Source organism: Eretmochelys imbricata, chromosome 5 (genome assembly GCF_965152235.1).
Source record: "Eretmochelys imbricata isolate rEreImb1 chromosome 5, rEreImb1.hap1, whole genome shotgun sequence".
NCBI lineage: Eukaryota > Metazoa > Chordata > Testudines > Cheloniidae > Eretmochelys > Eretmochelys imbricata.
The window spans coordinates 121,144,504-121,166,686 of record NC_135576.1 but is presented as its reverse complement, the minus strand read 5'-3'; the positions used below and the strand labels follow the sequence as shown (position 1 = coordinate 121,166,686).

The 22,183-nt window shown below is 41.7% G+C and overlaps 1 protein-coding gene across 1 annotated transcript in view; it reads right to left on the bottom strand.

Annotated features, from left to right (window-relative positions):
• The window catches only part of KIAA1958 (KIAA1958 ortholog), a 115,236-nt gene that overhangs the window by 19,909 nt on the left and 73,144 nt on the right, over positions 1-22,183 (bottom strand). The window contains exons 4-5 of the mRNA XM_077816486.1: positions 12,980-13,054; positions 462-470 (exon numbers count right to left, since the gene is read on the bottom strand). Of these exons, the coding sequence (XP_077672612.1) occupies positions 462-470; positions 12,980-13,054 (84 nt within the window). The remainder of the gene's footprint in view (positions 1-461; positions 471-12,979; positions 13,055-22,183) is intronic.

Genomic DNA, 22,183 nt, shown 5'->3' with positions numbered 1-22,183 from the left:
AAAAGGTGACCTGTGGGACTGGCAGTTAAGTAACAAACTGAAAGGAAAAGTGGATGCTGTATGAGTTTGTCCCTGCCTGATATATGGTGTGTTTTACATAGCTGGAAGAAAAGAAGAAACAGGCAGTAGAAAACAACATTTTGAGGAAGATGGCAGGCAAGCAGAAAGTAGACAGGATGCACATGGAAGAGATTGGGGGAAGATGAACTTGGGGCTCTCAATAGGGTGACCAGATAGCAAGTGTGAAATATCGGGATGGGGATGGGGGGTATTAGGAGCCTATGTAAGAAAAAGCCCCAAATATAGGGACTGTCCCTATAAAATCAGGACATCCGGTCACCCTAGCTCTCAATGACAGATAGCTGGAGACCACATGTTTGAGGCGGACTGGAGAAGACTTGGAAAAGAACAACCAAGCAAAGAAAACATGGGAGGAAGAGGACAGCAAGACAGGATATGACGGAAAGACTCTGGTCAAGAGAAGTTTGAAGAGAAAAGGACTGGAACTCCAAGACCTACGAACACATGCCAGAGACCTGAAGGAGTGCCGAAGAACTGTGGACACCTCCATCCCTGTGTAATGACAAAAAGAGTTCAGAAGTGAAATGAAGTGAGTGTGTACAGCACCAAATTTATTTCTGTAGTGGCTTATGTCACTTGGCAGTCTTATGCCCCCTACCTAATGAAATCCCTCCTTTCTATTCTGCAGAGAACAGTTGGAGTTTGGCTAAAATTTATACATTTAGGACCAAGTTCTGCCCTCACTTAAACCCCATGCAACCCTCAAAGAGTTTAGTCAATCAAGCCTCTAAAACTCCTCCTCTAGTACATGGAAGCTGTGAGTATGGATCAATGGGCAGGAAGCATGTTTATTTAGAAAGCATTTTCTTTCCTTCCTTCATCTCGTGCTATGAAATTGGCAAGAATCTCTATGGCATGATTTTATAATCTATTAAGATCTCATTTTTTCAGCTAAAATATTCCCTAAAGTGAGCCTGATTCTTCCTGAGTAAAGAAGGCAGAATAAGTCCCAAAAATATATTATATAGGTCACAGGAAGAACAGATATTCAGAAAACAATTCTGAAATAAAATTAATGAACAAATGAGTAAGATTTTTTCTGTATATGCTCTAATACTTTCTGTATCTATATAAATGTACGGTATATATATTATGTATAGAGACGCAGTATAAGTCACACGCACATATATATATACACATATATATGAGTTACATTTAGGATCCAATCTTGCAAGTACTTTATGCACAAAATTCCCATTTTAGTCAGAGCTTGTAAGATTTGGACCTATGACTGGCACACAGGGAAAAAAATTAACTCATAAGAAAATTACTACCACAATCATAACTCATTGGTTGCTCTGTCTCTTCTTTGCTATGAGCATATTTGTCTTCCTGAATGAAGTTATTCAAAATCATATAGAAGCCCAGTATGGCTCCTTTTTTTCCCTTTTCTTCTAAACTTTGCTTTTATTTCTCGAGCCTTAAATCCTAGGAAACGATTTCTTTAACTGGTCTGTTCTCAAGCCTGATGTTCCTTAGGTGAGAAGTAAAAACATAAAATACTTTTAACCACAGATGTGGAATCCGATCAGCAGCAATACAGAGCAAACTGGGGATTACCCCAGAGTGAAAGTCGCATAGTCATTTCACAGTCTAATTTGACCAGAAAGATTCTAGAAGCCATATATATACATTACAGTATCCTGTAACCAAACACTAAGACAAGGGAAACTAGTAAAGCCTGTCAACATATTAAATAAAAACATCTAAACCCCTTCTATCTCCTTTACAAAGCTTTCTGTTGTAACACAAAGCTAGATGGCTGCCATGAGAGCAGGACGCACAATAAAATCTGAAATCATTGCAAAATTGTTACTGGGTTGCAGGTTCCGTTTTGGGTTGTGCGATGCAAAGTTAGCCCCAATTTCAAACCAATTTGGGCTGATTTATGGTTTCCTGTTGAAACTGAGTGAAAGTTTTGTGTAGTTTTGATGTGAAATCGGGGGGAAAATCAGTTGTTTTGATTTCGTTTCACTTTGGGTTTTCTCAAGACTGATATTGAAAACATAACTCAAGAGAAAAAAAAGGATGTCAATGCTTGTGGGTCAAAGTGCAATGCTGGTTAAGTGTATATGATTATGTTGTCCTCTACGGCCTGGTCTACACTGCGGGGGGGATCGATTTAAGTTACACAATTTCAGCTACATGAATAATAAATACATGTCTTCACTGTGGTAAGTCAACTGCTGATGCTCCCCCGTCGACTCCGCCTGCGCCTCTTGCTCCAGTGGAGTACCGGAGTCGACGGGAGAGCACCTGGCGGTTGATTTATCGCGTCTTCGCTAGACGCGATAAATCGACCCCTGCTGGATCGATTGCTCCAGAGGTAAATGTAGACATGCCCTACATGTTGGCCCACAGAAGGTAAGAGTGCTTCTACCACAAGCATACCATTTAGAATCAAAGCTCCTGAGCTCTATTCCTGCTAACATACATGAAAGGAGGTTGTGGAATCTCAATCACTGGAAGTTTTTAAGAACCGGTTAGTCAAACACTTGTCAGGAACGGGCTATTTATTACATAGTCCTGCCTTGAATGCAGGGGACTGGACTAGATGACCTCTCAAGGTCCCTCCCAGTCCTAGACTTCTCTGATTCTATGAAGTTGCAGCTGTCGCAGTGCAAGTTCCTCATGCTGCCCTCTAAAATTTCCTCATCTCATTTGGCCTTTACTGAAACTATCACCAAGTATTCCGGCTGCTGTGAACAACAGTGACGTTTTTAGTGATACAGACACATTAATCAATCATCTCCATTAGGCATTACATCGAGACCACCAAGTCGTCTCATATATGGTAACTAGCCAAATAACTATGAGACAGAATGAACTCTAGTCGCTGTCAACATGGACCTGATTTAAACCAATGACCTACAAGGGAAAGGCTCCCTTTCTGATGACCTGCACCCTTCAAATCTTCTAGTCTCCTGTGAAAAATTTCTATTAGTTAAAATAGCACTAAATATCACTTTTTTGAGCACTTACATGACAGAGGGTATAAACTCATCTCTAGAATTCATTAGGGTTTTAGATGTGGGGTTTTTTTTGCATTCTTTCTGATGTAGCTGCATAAGCAGAGCACAAAACTTTAAAAAAAAATCTAGGCCCCATAAAAGCCATGGTTATTGCCTGAGGTGTTTTAAATTTCTTGATGAAGGAGAGGTGGATTTCAATAAAAATACCCAAATCCAATAAATACTCTGGGTTGGATTCTCTGCTGGGTTAAGCTGGCCTAACTCCATGAAAGTCAATGGAGCTACACACCAATTTACGCAAGCTGAGACGACTGCCCTGAGGATGTGCAGGACATTTTCCACAAGATTATAGCTATTGTAAAGCAGATCAAATTCCAGGCGTAGGAAGTGTCAGACTGTCTTTTTATAACAAGTAGACTATTAAAAAATAGCAAGGATAATATCTCTGAAACTGAATTAAAAGGTCTATTTTCTTTCAGCATCAAATAATCAGGTTTTTTATGCCAAATAAAAACTTGTGTTTTGTTAATTTTTCACCTCAGTTGGCAACTCAGTTACTTACATGAGATTTATAGACAGTAGAAAATAACAATGGGAAAAAAACACATAACCCATTAATGCAATGGATATAAAGTGGGATTTTCAAAGGGGCGTACCAGCTTTAGGCACCCAAATCCCATTGAATTTCATTGAGACTGAGCACCTAATTCCCTTAGGCTACTGAGAGTCCCAACCATAATGGATGTAGTGTCCATTCATTACTGAAGATCCAAATTAAACTGCAAAACAGATGCCTGTTAAAGATACTTCACTTTGCTCTGTAATGAACTAACCTCCTAAACCCTTTTCAACTGTAGGTCCATTATCGATACAAAGAGAACTCATTTAGCAGCAAATAAATCATTTGCACAATCCCACTAACAGAATTTTGTATCTATTACCTCCTAATCTTAATCGATTCAGTGAGAAAACAGAAGATGGGAAAGAAATTTCTCACACCGATAGGGAAACTGTATTGTATGAAAAATGTTACTTCCATGTTACAAGCCAATTTTGTACTAAACGGACGTTTCTTCATCAGGAGGAACTAGGACTCCACAGGTCACTGTCGGTTTGACCATTTCCCTAACATGAATGCTTATTATCAAGAATAACAAACTCGCTGTTTCCTTCCTGAGACTGCAAGCCACAAACGCATAACTAGCTACCTGTATTTACTCTGGCAATTTTCTCTCAATCTCCCAGGGCTGGACCCCAGCTGGTGCCGCTGGGCTGGTGCCAGGAACGGTGGGAGCACTGTGGTGGTGCCCTTAGCAATGCTTCACGTAACCCAGTTCTGATCCCATCGAGATGGCAGGGTGAGGAAAGTACTGGATGGCGGCTCGTCTATGCTAGCACTCCCATCGTTTCTATCGCGGGCAGAGATGCGCTGGGGATACTGCACTGCTGAGAGACGTTAAGAAAAGTAGGGTAGAGAAAGCTGCCGTTCGCATCAGAGTGGCCGGCTGTGTTCTGACACTCTTGCCCTGTACAATCAAAAGAAAAGCTACTCCGTATACACAGACACATATGATACACTAGAACTCAGGCCCGGTCGCTGAGTTGATAATGGCTGCCATATTGACCTCTGCAGTCACATTACTATCACAGACTGATTTTCCACTGGGTTCCACTGGTGTAACTCTATCAGCTACGGTGGAGGTACGCCACCATAAAACTGCTGGAACAGTTTGGAAAAGCCGGCACCTGTGTCTATGGTAACACACTGTTTCGTAAAACACTTGGGATTCCTAGAACAAGAAGGAGCTCTATATAGTAGCCTCGTGTGTCTACTTTGCAGCTTCCTGCCTGCATGGTAGCAGAATCCCAGTGGTTTAATTGTTTTGGGGGGCTTCCCTGGCTCCTACTCTGATGGGTGTATTTCAACCAAAGGTTTTTAATCAAAAGGGTTCAGAATCAGAACTTTAAAAAATAGTTCTAAGTTACAGTTTGAGTTTACTCTCCATGAATAAATCTATGTTTTGGGATCTTTTCTCTATGTACTATTCCCCCTTAATGGGAGAATAGATTCCAGTACATACATGAAAGCGCAAAAAGAAAATTCATTGTCCCTGGGTGAGTTAGAACAGAATAGCCTGAGTCAGAACAGAATGGCCTTTTCATGTGACAACAGAAGTAGCATCTCGTGTAGCAAAACGCGTATCTGTTTCCAGTCATGTTTAACGACGTACTGTACATCTTAAACCTGGTCCAGATGAGCACAAAGGTAACAAATGGTTTAATTTAACTTAGGGCAGATTATACCATATATCTGTGTTAAATTAGCATGATTTCACAGCTCCCTTAACCCCCTGAGGAACGCAAGGAGTTTTGGGACAAGATACTATTTCCTGATATCTGGCACTATTTATAGGATGAAATGAACCCCCTGTGCCAAGTGACACTAGGTCCCATTTGAATCCTATTTTGAGGACTTTTGTTAGACTTGAACAAGACTTGACCTTGTGCAAAGGTGAATTTCACCTATGCTCACCTGCATGGCAGGGTGGGAAAGATCTCCTGCAATGACATGTGTTAAACGATTTCAGGTATGGTAAGTCAATGAGATGCATCTCCAGGCTTGCGTGGCCATTCAAATAGACACACTGGTGTTCCTTTCAGTGATCGCATACTACAAAATCTAAGCCTGCAATTACCAGAATGCTAGGGCCCGGTGCTCCAGGGACCACAGGTGTGTCTGTTAGGAATAGAAATAGGCACTCTCAGGGGGAAAGACTCTGTCCCCCGCTCCAGTGTGCAGGTGCCATGAATGTACCACCATAGACAGAGGAAGGATTTTCCTGGTGCAGGGAAAGTGAGCTGCCTTCTCACAACCACTGGTGTAGGGGACATGTCAGGATCAGGAAAGGAGGGGGTGGATCGAGGATGGCAGGGGTCAGGACCCCATCACAAACTTCTACAAATTGTCCTTGGGGAGGGGAAGAGAGAAAGGAAGAACCATACATAACAGATGCTAGTCATGTAATTTAATGCACGTTTGGAACATACTCAGATACTACGGCAATGAGGGACATATAGGAATCTGAATAGAATAGGGATAGTACATGGTGCTATGGGGATTTTAATTTACATTAGGGCCATTCTGGCCCCTTGTCCAGCCCAGAATCCAGGCAGTGTGAAAGCACAAAGCCACCTCCTACTAGGCAATGCTGTTTTGTGCTGCACATCAGCTAAACCAGCAGCATAATAAAATGTGATTTTCCTTCTAATCAAACACTTGAGCAAAGTGTGTGTATTAATGTAACCTGTAAAACACCTCATATGCCGAAACAAAGCTGTAAGTACACAATAGATTAAATATCAATGCTCTGTAGCTTCTCAGAAATGCATGTTAATATGAAATAGTTCCACAATGTTGGTGTCCTTCAAGAAACAGACCTGTGTGACAAGTATAGCTGCTCTGCACTGTTATATTGTCCAAGGTTACGTTGCTTGTACACTATTATTGTAGAATTATTACACAAAATAACTGAAGAGGGGTTTTTATGCACATTGCAATGTAATTACAGTTAACCTGTAGGCTTTTTATGCTAACTGCATGTATTTAAAAGCATAGCTATGTGGAAGTTTGTGTAACCCAGGTAAGATTCATATACTTGAACTAGTTGTGCAAGCCTTTTCAGACACAAATAATAGACTGTAAGGTTCACAAAACTCCAGAGTTCACCCATCTCAAGCATGGAATATCACATAGTGAAACAGGTGTTTTGTGCAAACATGAAATAACCCCAGAGATAGACACTAGTGATTATTAAAACAAGGCATAAGCATTCAGTTCTAGTATCCACAGGCACACATATCTGAATGTCCAGTCATTCAAATAGACTCATATGCATGTATTTGAAGGACCACTTTCAGATGAACTCACCTGTGTCTATTTTAATGGGTGATCATAACACACGTCCAGGTTTGTTTCTTGGCTTTTTAAACAGATGGTTTGCCTTACATTTACTACACTTGTTAGTGTCATGCTTTTTACTGCGAGTTGTTTTGCAAGAACTGACAACGTGGTCATGCAATAACCTCAGCAAAGCCTACTTTGCACAACAAAAACAGTGGCTCTGAAATCTCTCTCCTGCTCAGGGTTTGTGTAGCTGTATTAAGACTTTAAAATAAATTAGAGGACCAAATTTTGTACTCAGTTATGCCCAAGTTACCCCACTCAAGCCAGTGGGTTTGCTTAGCTGTAAATGAGGGCCGTCATATTGATGCAAACCATACTAAACACTTTTAAACGGTGCTACTTTTCTTAACTTGGTTTAAAATGCACAGAGCCCATGCCAGTGTTTACATTAGGACAGGAGTCAGTCAATAGCACAGACAAAGACTCTCAAGGCATTTTTACAAGTTTCCCAACTCCTCCATCATTTCACATGGCTCAGGTCATTGGCTATGAGTAATACCTTATTTCATGACTAGTCCCTTTGATTTCAGTGGGACTGATCATGGAGTAAGGGTAACAGAATCTAGCCTCTGGTTTCTGTAGAAATAAAGGGTTAAAAGGCTTGTGGCAATTTACGGAACTATGTCCTGGCTGCACTGTTGTGGCTTTACTAACAGGAAAGCTTCACACTGCGGAGACAATAACATTTCCACTTACAGCTAATTCAACAAGCAAATATCGCACAGGAAGAGTCATTACACTCATTTTTCCCAAAGTTAAAAAAGAGAGAAGTACTTGAACTCACTTCTCAAAGCTCTATTTTGACAGGTTAAATTAAAACGTACAGCAGGCATATTAATAAAGACGTATATAGCACCTCCTTTATGGTCCAGATTCTGATACCATTACTCAGACTGAATAGCACCTTCGTCCAAGTGCCCTTTGACGCCAATGGGTCTACTGTTGGAGTATGGTGCTACTCAGTAGGGTTGCCACCTGGCCAGGCCAGTTTTTCTGCTGCCTTGCTTGTTCCTGGTCAGCGGATGTGGCATGTCAGGTTTTATTTGCTGCTGGCCATGTGAGTTGCAGCTGGGGATCAACACGCTGAAGTCCAGCCAATGCCCTGGTCTTGCTCTGAGTGTCTGTAACATGCCACGGGCTCCTAGGGCAGCATGGGTGTGGGGGCAGGCTGCTGGGGGGAGGAGGGGCAGGCTGGCAGTGTGGGCATCGCCAGTGGCAACCATACTATACAGATATCAGATTCTGGCCCTATGTGTTCAAAGCTACCTCAACAAAGAGTCTAACTAGAGAGCTCCGTATTGCGCTGACCATCCCTAGCAAACCTTTCCAGCATTCTGCCACTGGCATGGCAAGTTCAGTCTATTGTAACCCTGAGTTACTCGTTAGGGCTGTCATAAAGTACAAAAGAAAAGGCTAAATACACAAACATGTATTTAAAAATAAAATAAATGCAATAAACATGCCCCTCCCTCCCAATCTCCAAAATACACAATGATTCCTAAGCATGGGAACTAGCAGAGCTGCTATCTTTCATGGTTATATCTAGATTAATGCCCTGCCTATGATGTGAACCCAAACTCAAACTTGTAAATGCCAAACAGACAAACACTGCGGAAATGGGAGTTGGCAGGAAGGGTATGGGAAATATGGATTGAGAAGCAAAAAGCAATGGAACTGCTTTTGCTCCCCAAGTGCTTTCAGCAATCTTAGTGCCTTTTCTTCCTTAATGATCTACTCTGATTAGACTTGCCTCCAGCCAGCCAGAGTAAAAGGCTCTGGTAAGTCTAAGGGGATGACTACACTGCAGCTAGCAGGTGTAATTCCCAGCATGGGTAGACAGACAGGTGCTAGCTAAGCAGAAGCTAGCATGCTAAAAATAGCAATATGAGCAGCAGCTCCGGCAACCCACCCAAGTACAATTTCACCTGACCCTTTGGGTACGTACCTGGCTGGCTAGAGCAAGCCGCCACCCATTCTACTGCAGCTGCTGCGTGGACACATACCCTAAAACACAACCCTAGCATGCACAAAGCAGCATTTCAAGTGTTTGGTGGAGAAATGTATTTCTTTTTATGCTGTATGGAGCCAATCAGGGAGACAAAGCTTGATCAGAAAATATGAAAAGGCATAAATCACACCGCAAACCAATTCATCTCAGCTAACAATTCCGGGTCCTACCTACACGGGTTCCACAATACTGACCAGACCTGCGAGAGGGATGCATTACTATCTCTCATGGTGGTGTTGCCACTCGATTCAACGGGTGCCCTGTGTCTCCTGCTCAGCCGCGGGAGGAGCCAGATGCCCTAAAGACACTGCAGTTCTGTTCTGTGGGAGCAGAGAGGCCAAACAAAGGGATTCTACAGCACCTTGAACATCACAGAGACAGTCGCCACCACAAGTCTCTCCAAGGAAGCATGTTAGAACAGGGCATGTGGGTGAGTCACAGGAATGGCATTTGGATATCCAAACAGTGTGGGGCATTGGCACATTTATTTGCAGGCACCATCTAAAAGCCCTAGGAGGCCCATCGCCAGCACCTACTGTCCATTATTTTCCCTCCTCTTTCACTCAGGTTATGTCTGTACTGCAATCGGAGGTCTGACTGCAGCACAGGTGGGATACCCAAGCTAGCTCAGCCCAGGCCGCACGAGCACATCAGTGAGCCTGGGCACATACTCACATTGCTAGCCCAGGCCGCCCCACTGGCGCTGCTGTTTTTACATGTGCGAGCGAGGTTGAAGCTAGCATGGGTACGCCAATCTGTTCTCCAATCACAGCTCCAACTCCCATGTAGACACACCCTAAAGGGCCAAGTATCTTGATCCCCTGAACTCAGTGGCACACCTGACGCTAATGTCCATGGGCGCAAGTTTTGGCCTCAAATGCAATGTTCAAAATCAAGACCAATGCCTCTTGTAGAGCCAGTAAGAACTTGCAGTATGAGCTATCAGCTATCTTGACCTGACTCCAGCCAAACCAACGTCTACCCCAAAGTCCTCAACAGTGGGGAAGAAAGGGTACTGTATCTGTTAGTAACTCAGGGGCGGGAAAGATGGGTAGAGGAGGAGCTCTTGGTGATTTTACCCTCTTGTCCAAAACTCTGGTTTAGCAAGCACACGAGAAATCAAAGCCCTGTAGTGCCACAGATATACTGATATGTAGGTATCACCGGGAGTGCAAAAGCAGATTGTGCCACACACAAGTTGCTGTAGAGTTGATGTGTGTTACAAGGTCAGGTGGGAGAGAGATTCGTTGGGGTGAAATTCATGCTTGTGCAGAGGATCAACACAAGGTCGACGTGCTCCTAACATTCCACTGAAGACCTCAGAATAAGGCTGAAGTGATGCATAGAACCCTGTATTAATCCTCTGCATAGGAGAAAACTTTATCCTCGCACCCGTTAAAGTATATTCATTGGGTTGGTCAGTTTCTATTTCTTTTTGCTACCCTTATTCTCACCCTCCCTTTATTCTCCACTGGTTTAAACGTCACTCACTACAGAGTTGCAGATCTAAAGAATGTAAACGAAGAAACAGACAGCTTGCTCACCTATGACCTGATCGAGCACCGGTTGAAGTCAATGGATGGATTCCCATTAACTTCAATGGCCATCAGATCAACTTGCTAGTGGTTTTGTCTAAAGTCTCATCTTTGCAGTGCTAGGGTACCTTAGCAAAGCATTTTCATATGTAATGCAGCATAAACTCAGTTCAATTACCATCAAAATGATCATACTTAATTTTAAAGGTTAGGGATTATAATGTAAAGGTTCCAGCTGAAATGTTTAATTTGTTAGAGTCCTCCCTGTGCTTAATGAACAATTATACTGCAAAGTAAATCAGTTGGAAAGATAACAGTCATTATTTAGTCTTTAAGAGCCAAATTCTGCTTTCATATTCACACTTATTGTCTTCGGTGGGAATTGTGTGTTAATAGCTGAATTTAGCTCACTGTGTTTTCTAGTATTTTAAGAATTTAATTTACCCCCTCACATATTAAATATAAAAATTATTTAAATTGTCTATTATGCCTCCTATGGATGTTGAATGACAATTTAAGACACATTTGATTTATCTGTATTCTATTTTTATGGCCTGGGAAGAGATTTCTGATTTTTCAGCACTGTTGCATTCCCTGGAAAATTGAAAGAGTGGCTGAAATTCTAATTTAGTAGAAGCTCAGGTTGCATTTCCATGTATAACATAAAATAAAATACTAATGACCAATACAGTTTGAAACAGTAAAGATTATTTCTATAACAGTCTTTTTGCCATTACACCTTTGCATATTGTTCAAAACAATATTTCATAGTCTAAAGACCAGCGACATTTTTGATCACAGAATATCAACAACAAAAAGTAGTTAAAAAATAGTCTTCAGTGGACTTTGTTTAGGAATATTATATATTTTTCCAGCTGGCATAAATGAGCCTCAGGAACCACAATAATAAGAAACCATAAACTGCTCTAAATGATTTCACAAGCTTACACTGATACACCTCTTATTTCCTGGTCTGGCTGAACTAGAACAAGCTTTCAGGTAAGAAGCAGCAGCCAGTTTGTCTAAGTTTGTCTCCCTCTACCTTGGAGATCAAAATAAGAAGCTTTACAAAGATGATTTAAAACAGATTTAAGATGTAAGCCTCCATGGGGATTTACACTCATTGTTTGCATGCATGTTAAAAACTGTATTTCCAGTCTCTCTTGTGTTGCCTGAGAACCATTTTGCCCTTGTAAAATCTGCAATTATATTATAACCCATAAGTAGCTTTCATTTTTGTATTAAACACTATAAATACTATGTTAGTAATACTAAACTATTTCTATCGACTTATTTGTAAAAAGAAAAATATATTATATATTTATATTTTTTATAAAGTGAATTAACACTGGGAAGGTGTGGGGAAGTAGTGTACAATCACAGTTGATGTGTATTATTGGGCATAAATTCAATGCTTAACAAAAAACTGTTCAATTGAAATCCACCTTTCAAGCTGTGTCGGAGGAAGAGTCATAAGAAGCCGACACTATGAAGTTGCCAGAACTGGAGTGGCTTGCCATAGACTGGGCAGCTTGTTGACTTAAATTGTTACAGATTAGCACCAGCTGGTTACTCTGTGCTTCGGACAGGGTGCTGCAGCTCTGGTAGACGCTGAAGTTGGTCTTTCTGCCAGGGATGTTGCCCTTCTCGCACATCGTCTTTACCATCTTTGCAAGCTTGTTCTTCCCCAGGGCTTGACAGTTGTACCAATGAAGTGCAGCCAAATTGACAACCGGCTTGATGGACAGGTAGAAAGGAGCATCTTCGTATCGCATTGCAGGGGGCCGTCTTTGAGCGTACTCCTTGTAGTCTTGCACTGGGCAGGTCTGTGGAGCATGCTGGGTGGCATAGACTCTGGAATCAGTCCCTCCTCTCTTGGTTTTGGCATTCATATCACCAGTCTCTTGCCCCATCCACTCCAAATATTCCAAGCCTGTTTCTGTCACCCGGAGCCTGATATCCCCCCATTTGAGGGTGGACCCATGAAAACCTGTGCAGTGTCCAAAAGCCTTAGTATTATTTAGCCAGACAAGGTTCAGCAGCCCCTCGGGATTATATCGACTCAACAAGCCTCTTTTGCGTAGGATAAGCTCATCAGCAAAGGTCAGCTTCATGGATTTGTGTGGCTTGTTTCCTTTGCCTTTACACCTCAGCTCTATCTGCTTTTGCTTCAAAGCTTCTTGAGATCTCTTGAACTCTTTATCCCTTGTAATACTGTATCCGTACCTGTGTTCTTTGAGATAGCGCTCCAGCCCGCACTGATAGTTGGCCAAGCTGTTTGGCTCATATTCTGAGCCATCCTTCTGTCTGGCATCCACAAAGAAGGAGGCTAGGTATGCATCGAGCTCTTTGCAAGGGATGACATAGATTTCCCGGGTTTCTGAGGGATATTTGGAGATGAGAAACTCTCTGAAGTTACGTAGAGCCGTTTGAGTGCTGCGAATGGTTTTCTCATTCTGCTCCCTGCTGAGTTCCGCTGCTCTCTCATCCTGGTCTGACAGAGGAAAAAGAATAGACAAGGGAACAATGAGTTTGTGCGACATGTTTTCCCCCAAAATAATTTCCTTAAGAAAGGAAAAAAAAATCAATTTCACAAAGATCATTGGAAAACATTATTACATACCTGTCTCATGTTTGAAAAGCCAACTTCAGTTTCACAAATGATGTTACTAGAGAATGGCAAAAAAACAATCAAAATGAGCTCCTCCTGTCACTGGCGCACACTTGGGCGCATGGAGATTTGTGGACAAGTCTGGGACTAGAGGAAAGTCTGCATTTTCGAACAAATGTGAGATAGAAAACTTGTAGATTGATTCCACTGCTGTGCGCAGGGGCCCAATTCGAGTAGCTAAACCCATTCGGAATTGCTTCATTTGTGAAACCAGAGGTTGTACTGGTTCCAATTAAAAAACAAAACAAAAACTAAAGCATCATATTTATTCCATTAAAAAGTATCTTTAATGAGATGTGTTTTCAAGTACTAAATAAATATAGACAGAAATGTACAGAACATTATAACACAGCACACCCAAACACAAAGGGTTTGCAAATAACCATACTACAGTGCAATCCATAGTTTACAAGCAGGGCCGGCCCTAAACCAAATGGCACCCCAGGTGAGGACCATCTTTGGCACCTCTCCTCCCATTTGTTAAACTTCTGAGTGCCTTATTTTTTATTGCATTTGTAGCCCATTTCACAACTTTGATGCATAATTTGCATGCATGATTTTTCCCGGTCATATAAGACGATAAATTTGCACACTAGGATCTGTAAGTCTGTATTTATTCATGCACAGGACCCTGAGCTCAGCATCCCAGGCAGTCGCCTGGATCACCTGCCCCTAAATCCGCCCCTGTTTACAAGTGTACAGATATGAAAGATGGAGAATATTTCATCTTTAGGGGACAGAGAAGAAAAACATCAGTAGCTACCAAGACAGCACTCCACAAATTCACTTAGACTTAAGATCACCTACACAATCAGGTTTCTTCTTGAGAGTGGAACCGTTTCTCCTTGAGGAACTGACCTTTCTTTCATGCTGGAAACCTTGGCAGAAGATCAAAATCTGGAAACAATTTTATGCTGGTCTACAAGGATATTTTTATAGGTCTTTGTGATCGGTGACATATCAAACCACAGTTGTTAATCAGAGTTCAAGCCATCACTAAAGGTAACTTTTGTTGAGATACTAATTTTCTTGCTGATCATGGCATGAAAAGCATAAAAAGGAAAATGGTCCTTACATTTAAATTACATGTGATATTGAAAGACTATTTTCTTTACATGTGCAAATTACCCATCTATACAAGGATGTAATTTAGAAGCACAAAGATGGAATGGTCTCTTCAGGTATATGACAATGCTTAATGGTATTAGAAAATGATAAACAACAAACACAAAGAAGGAAAATTTCAGTGACAAGCACAAAGAATTAGCTATGCTCTGTTGTAGTTAAAGGAACTCGGTTCTGACATTTTCCCAATTAACATGCAGAAATGATTCAGGCCTTTTTTATATGTAATTAAAAAACAACATTAGATACAATTTCATTTTGTTTTGCCCTTTGCAGGTCGCCTTTAAGAGTGTCCTTATTTATAACTGCAGATAGGAACTGGCATTTGCATTTCAGTGAGAACACAGTAACACCTAGCAAACAGCTGGATTTATCCAATTTACATAGCACTTACAAATGTTGTACAAGACAATGTGCACTACCCACTCTTCCTGTTTAAACACTTTGGCCTGTTTAAATCAGGCCAAAATAACATCAGGCCAGTTAACTCACCAGTGTTTAGTGGGTGATGCTCACAAATTCAATCTTTCTTCTGCTAGCCCTCAAACACTGGCATCATTCACATTTTAAAGTGTTTTGGAGGATAAGCCAGATTTTTCAGTTGGTCTGAAGTTACATATTGTCTGGACCTCAATTCTGGGCACTAGAAGGAGCTGGAACTGGCCACTTTCCCAGATTAGATTAGAAGAGTCTCTCAGCCCTGCCTGCAAAAGGGAAAGAAGCCCTGTATGGAGCTCAGGTGCTGCAGAGCTTACTCCTCCCCTGACGGCACTGTGATTCACCATAACCATGATATTCAGGGTTGCTCTCCAATCACCCCAGATCCCCCGCTCATTGTAGTGAATTGCAGGAGGAAGAGGAAATCTGTGAAATTTAAAGAGGAGACAGGACCAAAGGCAGAACAATGTACTGGATGCCCACCCTCTTTGATTGCTATTTATCACTTTCATTTTCTTCCTGAAATGTTGACAGGTATGTAATTTGGATGTCAGATGTTTAAGTCTGACAAGGTGTCATATTTACATTTTTCCTTCGATCATTGTGACAAAGATGAAATGTTTCTAATATACACATAATTCAAGAGAACTAGTGAGTCTCCAAGGACTCAACATGGATGCATCTTGAGATAGCTATTCAACTCCAGTATTTCATCTATTGTTCAGATAAAAATAGGAGTTATATTGTCCTATATTCACTTATCAAGACAAAGAAAAAAGCATAATACAGTCACCATACTGTATATCATATGATGCATGTTTCCAAGAGTGTAATTAGGATCAAAACAGAAGTTCTGTAAAAATGCTGTTCCATATTTATTTTCCGTTAATTACTTCCATATTGAAAATTGCTTAGTTTTTAAGTAACTATGGCTTTTTTCCCTAATAGCCAGCAAAACATGATGACTTTAGTATCTGAAAATCCAACTGCATTCTATCTGCTTTCAATCTCATCATCACCAACAATAAGGATCTGGAATCAGAAATCAGCTGGCACTTCTGCTGATGATGAATAAAAATGAACTGTTTTTCAACAGCTGCATTATTTCTGCACTATTAGCATTAGTAAAACTTTTTTTTGGAGGGTGGGGCAGAGGGAGGTCAGGGAACTAAACAGATATGATTTGGAAGAGACACAAGGCTAAAATCCTGCTCTTGCTGTCACTGTAAAGGGTTATGTTATCCTATCCTTCCATTTCTGTGTATGTACAGTATAGCCTTATTAGGGTATTAAAGCCTTGATTCAACAAAGTACACGAGGATCCCACTGACTCGTGTGCTTCAGTGCTTTGCTGAATCAGGGCCTAAGAGCAGAATGATACAATTAACTTAGGCTTGAATAGAGACTGGGAGCGGATGGGTCATTACACAAAGTAAAACTAGTTCCCCATGAAAAGAAAAGGAGTACTTGTGGCACCTTAGAGACTAACCAATTTATCTGAGCATGAGCTTTCGTGAGCTACAGCTCACTTCATCAGATGCATACCGTGGAAACTGCAGCAGACTTTATATATACACAGAGAATATGAAACAATACCTCCTCCCACCCCACTGTCCTGCTATTGTTTCATATTCTCTGTGTATATATAAAGTCTGCTGCAGTTTCCACGGTATGCATCTGATGAAGTGAGCTGTAGCTCACGAAAGCTCATGCTCAAATAAATTGGTTAGTCTCTAAGGTGCCACAAGTACTCCTTTTCTTTTTGCGAATACAGACTAACACGGCTGTTACTCTGAAACCCGTATTTCCCCATGTTTATCCCACGCTACCCCCCACTGTTCCTCAGACGTTCTTGTCAACTGCTGGAAATGGCCCACCTTGATTATCACTACAAAAGGTGTCGTCGCCCCCCCTCCCCCCGTTAATAGCTCACTTTAAGTGATCACTCTGGTTACAGTGTGTACGGTAACACCCATTGTTTCATGTTCTCTGTGTATATAAATCTCCCCACTGTATTGTCCACTGAATGCATCCGATGAAGTAAGCTGTAGCTCACGAAAGCTTATGCTCAAATAAATTTGTTAGTGTCTAAGGTGCCATAAGTCCTCCTTTTCTTTCTTCCTGTGTAACTGAAATAGGTCATTGCTACTGTATAGTGCCTCAGCACAGGGCAAAACCACCTTTTGCCTATGTTTGAAGATCATCTCCCTTGAGCACCTCCTGTGAGGCACTGAGTGTTCTCATTAACTCCGGGGGGAGCAGAGAGAGATCAGCCCCACACAGGAGGTGCTCGGTATCTTGTAGGTTCAGTCCCTGATCCACTTGAGTGCTGCTGCTTAATTCTGTCCTGGAATGAGAGCCTCATTCCTGCTCTGGCCCCTATACACTAGGCCAGCGCAGTGTAAAAGGGCCCTAAAAGCCCTGGCTCCAGCCGGGAGAAGATTCCCCCAGGACAGGCACTGGAGAACACAGACATAAGGCTACTCTCCGAGGACCCCCATCAAAAGCTGCAGAGTAGGGGGTGTGCCAGGATGCGTCTGGGATCAGAAGGCTGTGTCAAGGACAGATGGGGCTGCAGAGATTTCAGACAGGGCTGCCTAAATTATCCTGGGGGCCTCTCCAGCCCCCAGAGCAACCCAAGATTGGGAAGGTGCATTCCTCCAGAGTAGACAACTAGTATTAGCAGCCCCATTTTATGGATAGTGACTTGCCCAAAGTCATGCAGGAGGGCCAGGAACAGAGCCCATATCAGATCTCCTGGTCCCCCAGTCTTGCTTCTTAACCACAAGGCCATGCATTCAGTGGAACCCACCCATGGGACGTTGATCCCCATGCAGGATAAGTGGAATTGTAAGGGTCAAGGACTGTATACATCCCCTTTGAAGCACATGCCAGCTGTCAAAAGAACACTGCTGAATCAGGTTTCTGTAGTGAACATGTGAATAAAAAGTAACAGCTCTGTTTTGAAGACTAACCACAATATTGATGTTGAGATAAAAGAACCCCAGTATACCACAATGGAAACTAACATGGGTCAATGCCTGGGAGAAATCCTTTTATTCTGGTAGGGTAGTGTTGAAATAAAGAGCTGGTGCTGTTTAAAGCATGGGAACAAACATTTACGTCAGTACATCAACCACCACTTATAAGTCATCAGTATTTTGACTGGTTTCAGAGTAACAGCCGTGTTAGTCTGTATTCGCAAAAAGAAAAGGAGTACTTGTGGCACCTTAGAGACTAACCAATTTATTTGAGCATAAGCTTTCGTGAGCTACAGCTCACTTCATTGGATGCATACTGGGGAAAGTGTAGAAGATCTTTTTATATAACACAAAGCATGAAAAAATACCTCCTCCCACCCCACTCTCCTGCTGGTAATAGCTTATCTAAAGTGATCACTCTCCTTACAATGTGTATGATAATCAAGGTGGGCCATTTCCAGCACAAATCCAGGTTTTCTCACCCCTCCCCCACACACACACACACAAACCCACTCTCCTGCTGGTAATAGCTTATCTAAAGTGACCACTCTCCTTACAATGTGTATGATAATCAAGGTGGGCCATTTCCAGCACAAATCCAGGGTTTAACAAGAACGTCTGAGGAGGGGGGTGGGTAGGAAAAAACAAGGGGAAATAGGTTACCTTGCATAATGACTTAGCCACTCCCAGTCTCTATTCAAGCCTAAGTTAATTGTTAATTTTGACTGGCAGTCCACTTTTCCACTGCCATACACACTTTTAAAATACTGCTTCTGTATACACAGCACATACAACAGCTTCCTGTTAAATATGCCATAAATCATCACTTGTTAAAGGATGGCTTGTCACAACACAGGAGCATCACACAGTCACTCATCTTTTCTGAACTTGTGAAGATAAATTTCATATCTGTAAGTAAGCTGTTATAAATCCTCTGTGCTTTAAAGATGCCTGGTAGTTACTATTAACAAATCAGCGCCTTTGGCAACCATATCCAATGTAACCTCTCTACTATCACTATCTTCTGATTAGTTATTTCAGTGGTCTGGCGTGTCACTTTGCGTGGGAGGCAGGGACTTTTAAACATAATGGGGCAGGTGCTCCACTGGTGTAAATCAGCAGAGCTTCATGGGAATCAGCAGACCTACAGCCATTTACACCAGCTGAGAGTCTGGCGTAATGGGCCTGATTCGCCACTGTGTTACTCTGATTTTATGCCGATGTAACTGTGGCGAATCAGGCCCATTACGTTAAAATGTCGCTCCTCCATTGGCGGAAGCCACGGGTAATGCCGTGCAGAATCATGCCGGAGAAATATAATTCTGACACAACCAATGTCTACCCAACAGAGATTTCAAACAGCAACCTGTATTCTACAAGAGTTGGAAGGGGGCAAATAACTCTGTTTCTATTCTCCCTGGCCTCATTAAAATCTTAACTCCCCGCATCTCACCTATAGGAAATGAGGAAGAAGGAAAGGTTTAAAAAAAAAAGGTTAATGTAGCCACAAAGAAATGTACAGGCCTTATATAATAAGGATCTGACACTTAGGAGTGCTGCTAAGGAACTGGAGTTCATTTCCTGGTCTCAGCCATATGATCTCGGTCAGGGGAACAAAGGTCTACATCCCTGTCCCAGGAGAACGGTCAATATCCACTGATTCCGAGGCCTAATGTTACTCTTAACTGAGCCTGTCATAGTCACCTTTGTCTTGCTTTTCCCCTTTTCCTGTCTATATCCCGCCCTTGCTGTGTCATGTGAATTTGCATTATGTGCTCTGCGGAGCCGGGTTTTTCTGAAGTCCTAACAAATTATTTTGCTGCTTGTTAGAAAGAAAAAATAAATTAAAAACATATATAGCATTGATACAATCTTGTGTATTCTCAGGACAGAACCCTGCTCGTAACAACCTGAAATACTGCTGGGTTCCATTCAGAACAGATCTCTGACCAGATTTTTCCTGAGAACCCAGGCTACTCAAACTGTACTTGACTGAGTTTGCTGGCAGCATTAGTTATAAAATAGCTTTGAAACATACTGATGTCCATACTGATCTATGCAGCCTCACTTTACTGTAGTATTGAAGCATCTCATGTTGTTTAATGTATTTGTGCTCACAACACCCCTCAAGGTGGGAAAATACTATTATCCCCCTTTTACAGAAGGGAAACTGAGGCACAAAGAGATTAAGGGACAGATCCTCAAAGGTATTTAGGCACCTAACTACCTTTGTGGATCTGGGCCTAAGAAAGTCTGTGGTGGAGCAGGAACTGAACACAGATCTTCTGAGTCCCAGACTAACACTTTAACAACCAGATCATCCTTCCTCACTAAACTACAGCTGTGTAAAACTCAGATGTAACTAGCATGGTTTGGATTTTTTTCTATTCTGATTGCAGTATGGATAAGGTCTAACACTAACAATTGAATTACAAATTGAGGGTTGTTTTTATTTCAGCATGAAAAGTCATTGGGTAACACTGAGTAAGACAGCTGCATTTAAACTCTTCTGTAGTTATACACAAAGACATAAATATTTGTTTTAGTTCGACTCAGATGCTGGTTTCTTTAAGGTTCAAAAGCAAATGGTTTATCTGACATTACTGACAATCACCAGATGGAGCTACTACAGGTAGTCTCAAATTCAGTTTAACTTTGAACCTATAGACAGTTAGATCTTGGCAGAAATATGATGCTAGTTGTGATGTGGTTTTCTTATAAGCTGCACATGTCACCAGTCAAAGGGAATGTCTATACTGCAAAGGAAGGCCTGATTGCAGTAGGGTGACCAGATATCCTGATTTTATAGGTACAGCCCTGATCTTTGGGGCTTTGTCTTATATAGATGCCTATTACCACCCACACCCTGTCCCAAATTTTCACACTTGCTATCTGGTCACCCTAGATTGCAGCACAGGTAGGCATCCCTGTGATCGCTTTAAGCTACAGTAGTGAAGATGTGGTGGGACGGGCTTCAGCACAGACTAGCAACCAAAGTACAAGCCCACCAGAGAGCCAGGGTACATAGTCAAGTTGTTAGCTGTGCTGAAGCCTATGCCACTACGTCTACACTACTATTGTTACCTTGGCTAGCTAGGTTAAAGCTAGTGTGGGTATGCCTGCCCGCATTGCAATTACACATTCATTTGCAGCGTACACATACCCAGAGTTTGTTCACTGGCCAATTCTCTCTCTGATTAGAATAGATTCTTAAGTGCAAACCTACTGCCTAAAGAATATTTTAATACAAGCGAACAAAAATGTGCCCTGCTGTCAAAAACATGCCTTGTGGTGCTAAGTGCTCACAACTCCGTGCTGAAAACACGACACACAGCACCTTTCAGGTTTCGTGCCTAGCACTACAATACAGTTATTCTAGAGACTTGCTCACAGTAAATGCTAATGTCACATTTACAGGCAAGGCCATACCCAGAATACAAGCAACCTTTATGATCACGGAATTCAGAAGACAGCTATCTGGCTCTTCATTCTGTCCTAGAAAGAACATTGGAAAGTCACTCTCTCTTCTCAGTGTTGTAAAGATGGGAAACCACCTCTTCCCAGACTAAGAGGTCTCATTGATAAATCGTGCCTGAGACTATGCAGAACCATTCCAAGAGTAAGACATCCTTTAATAACAGACAGCACAGCACTTGTAGAATGATATTTCTGGCATTTTTATGCCCTCACTATCTGTTAAGAATTGACTTTGCTTGGCAGCTTCTCCTCCGCCCATATACACATACATAGAAAAAGTGCAGAAGGGCTTCAGTCGCAAAATATATATTTATCAGTTTTGACATATAACAGCTTCTGAACCGTGCAGTATCAAAGGAATAACACAGTGGCTAACGATCACTTTCAAGGAAAAAAAACCCCACACCGGACATTTTGCTTGAATTTTTACCATAGTCAGTTATATTGCCATGGAATTCTCCCTATCAGTTAACTTTCCCTCCGCTAAACACCACAATGCTTAGGCCAAAGACTCTATATTTCTATGTTTTTATCAAGTGCTTTCAATGGCATGTAAAATCTCTAAGATTGCTAATATTTCTTAATTAAAACCCATTTGCACAGGCTCTTAAGGTTTTCTGGTCAACACAAATTACATTTATGATCAATTAACTTCCCCAAAATTACAAGTGAAATATTTCCATGAGTCCAAAATTAAGACATACTCAAATTTCCTTGAAGAAAAATGAATGCCGAGTCCAAGTAAATGAGCACAAGAATATTTGTAACCTGATATCTCAATAAAGTAAGAGTTTCTAAAATAAACATTAGTCGTCTGTTCATTTGTTACAGTATGTACATCTGAACAGATGTTAAGGCAGACTCTAGTTGTAGTTTGGTTTTTCAGCATGTATTCTTTTCTCCCACTTTTACCACAATCAGGGCTGGCCCG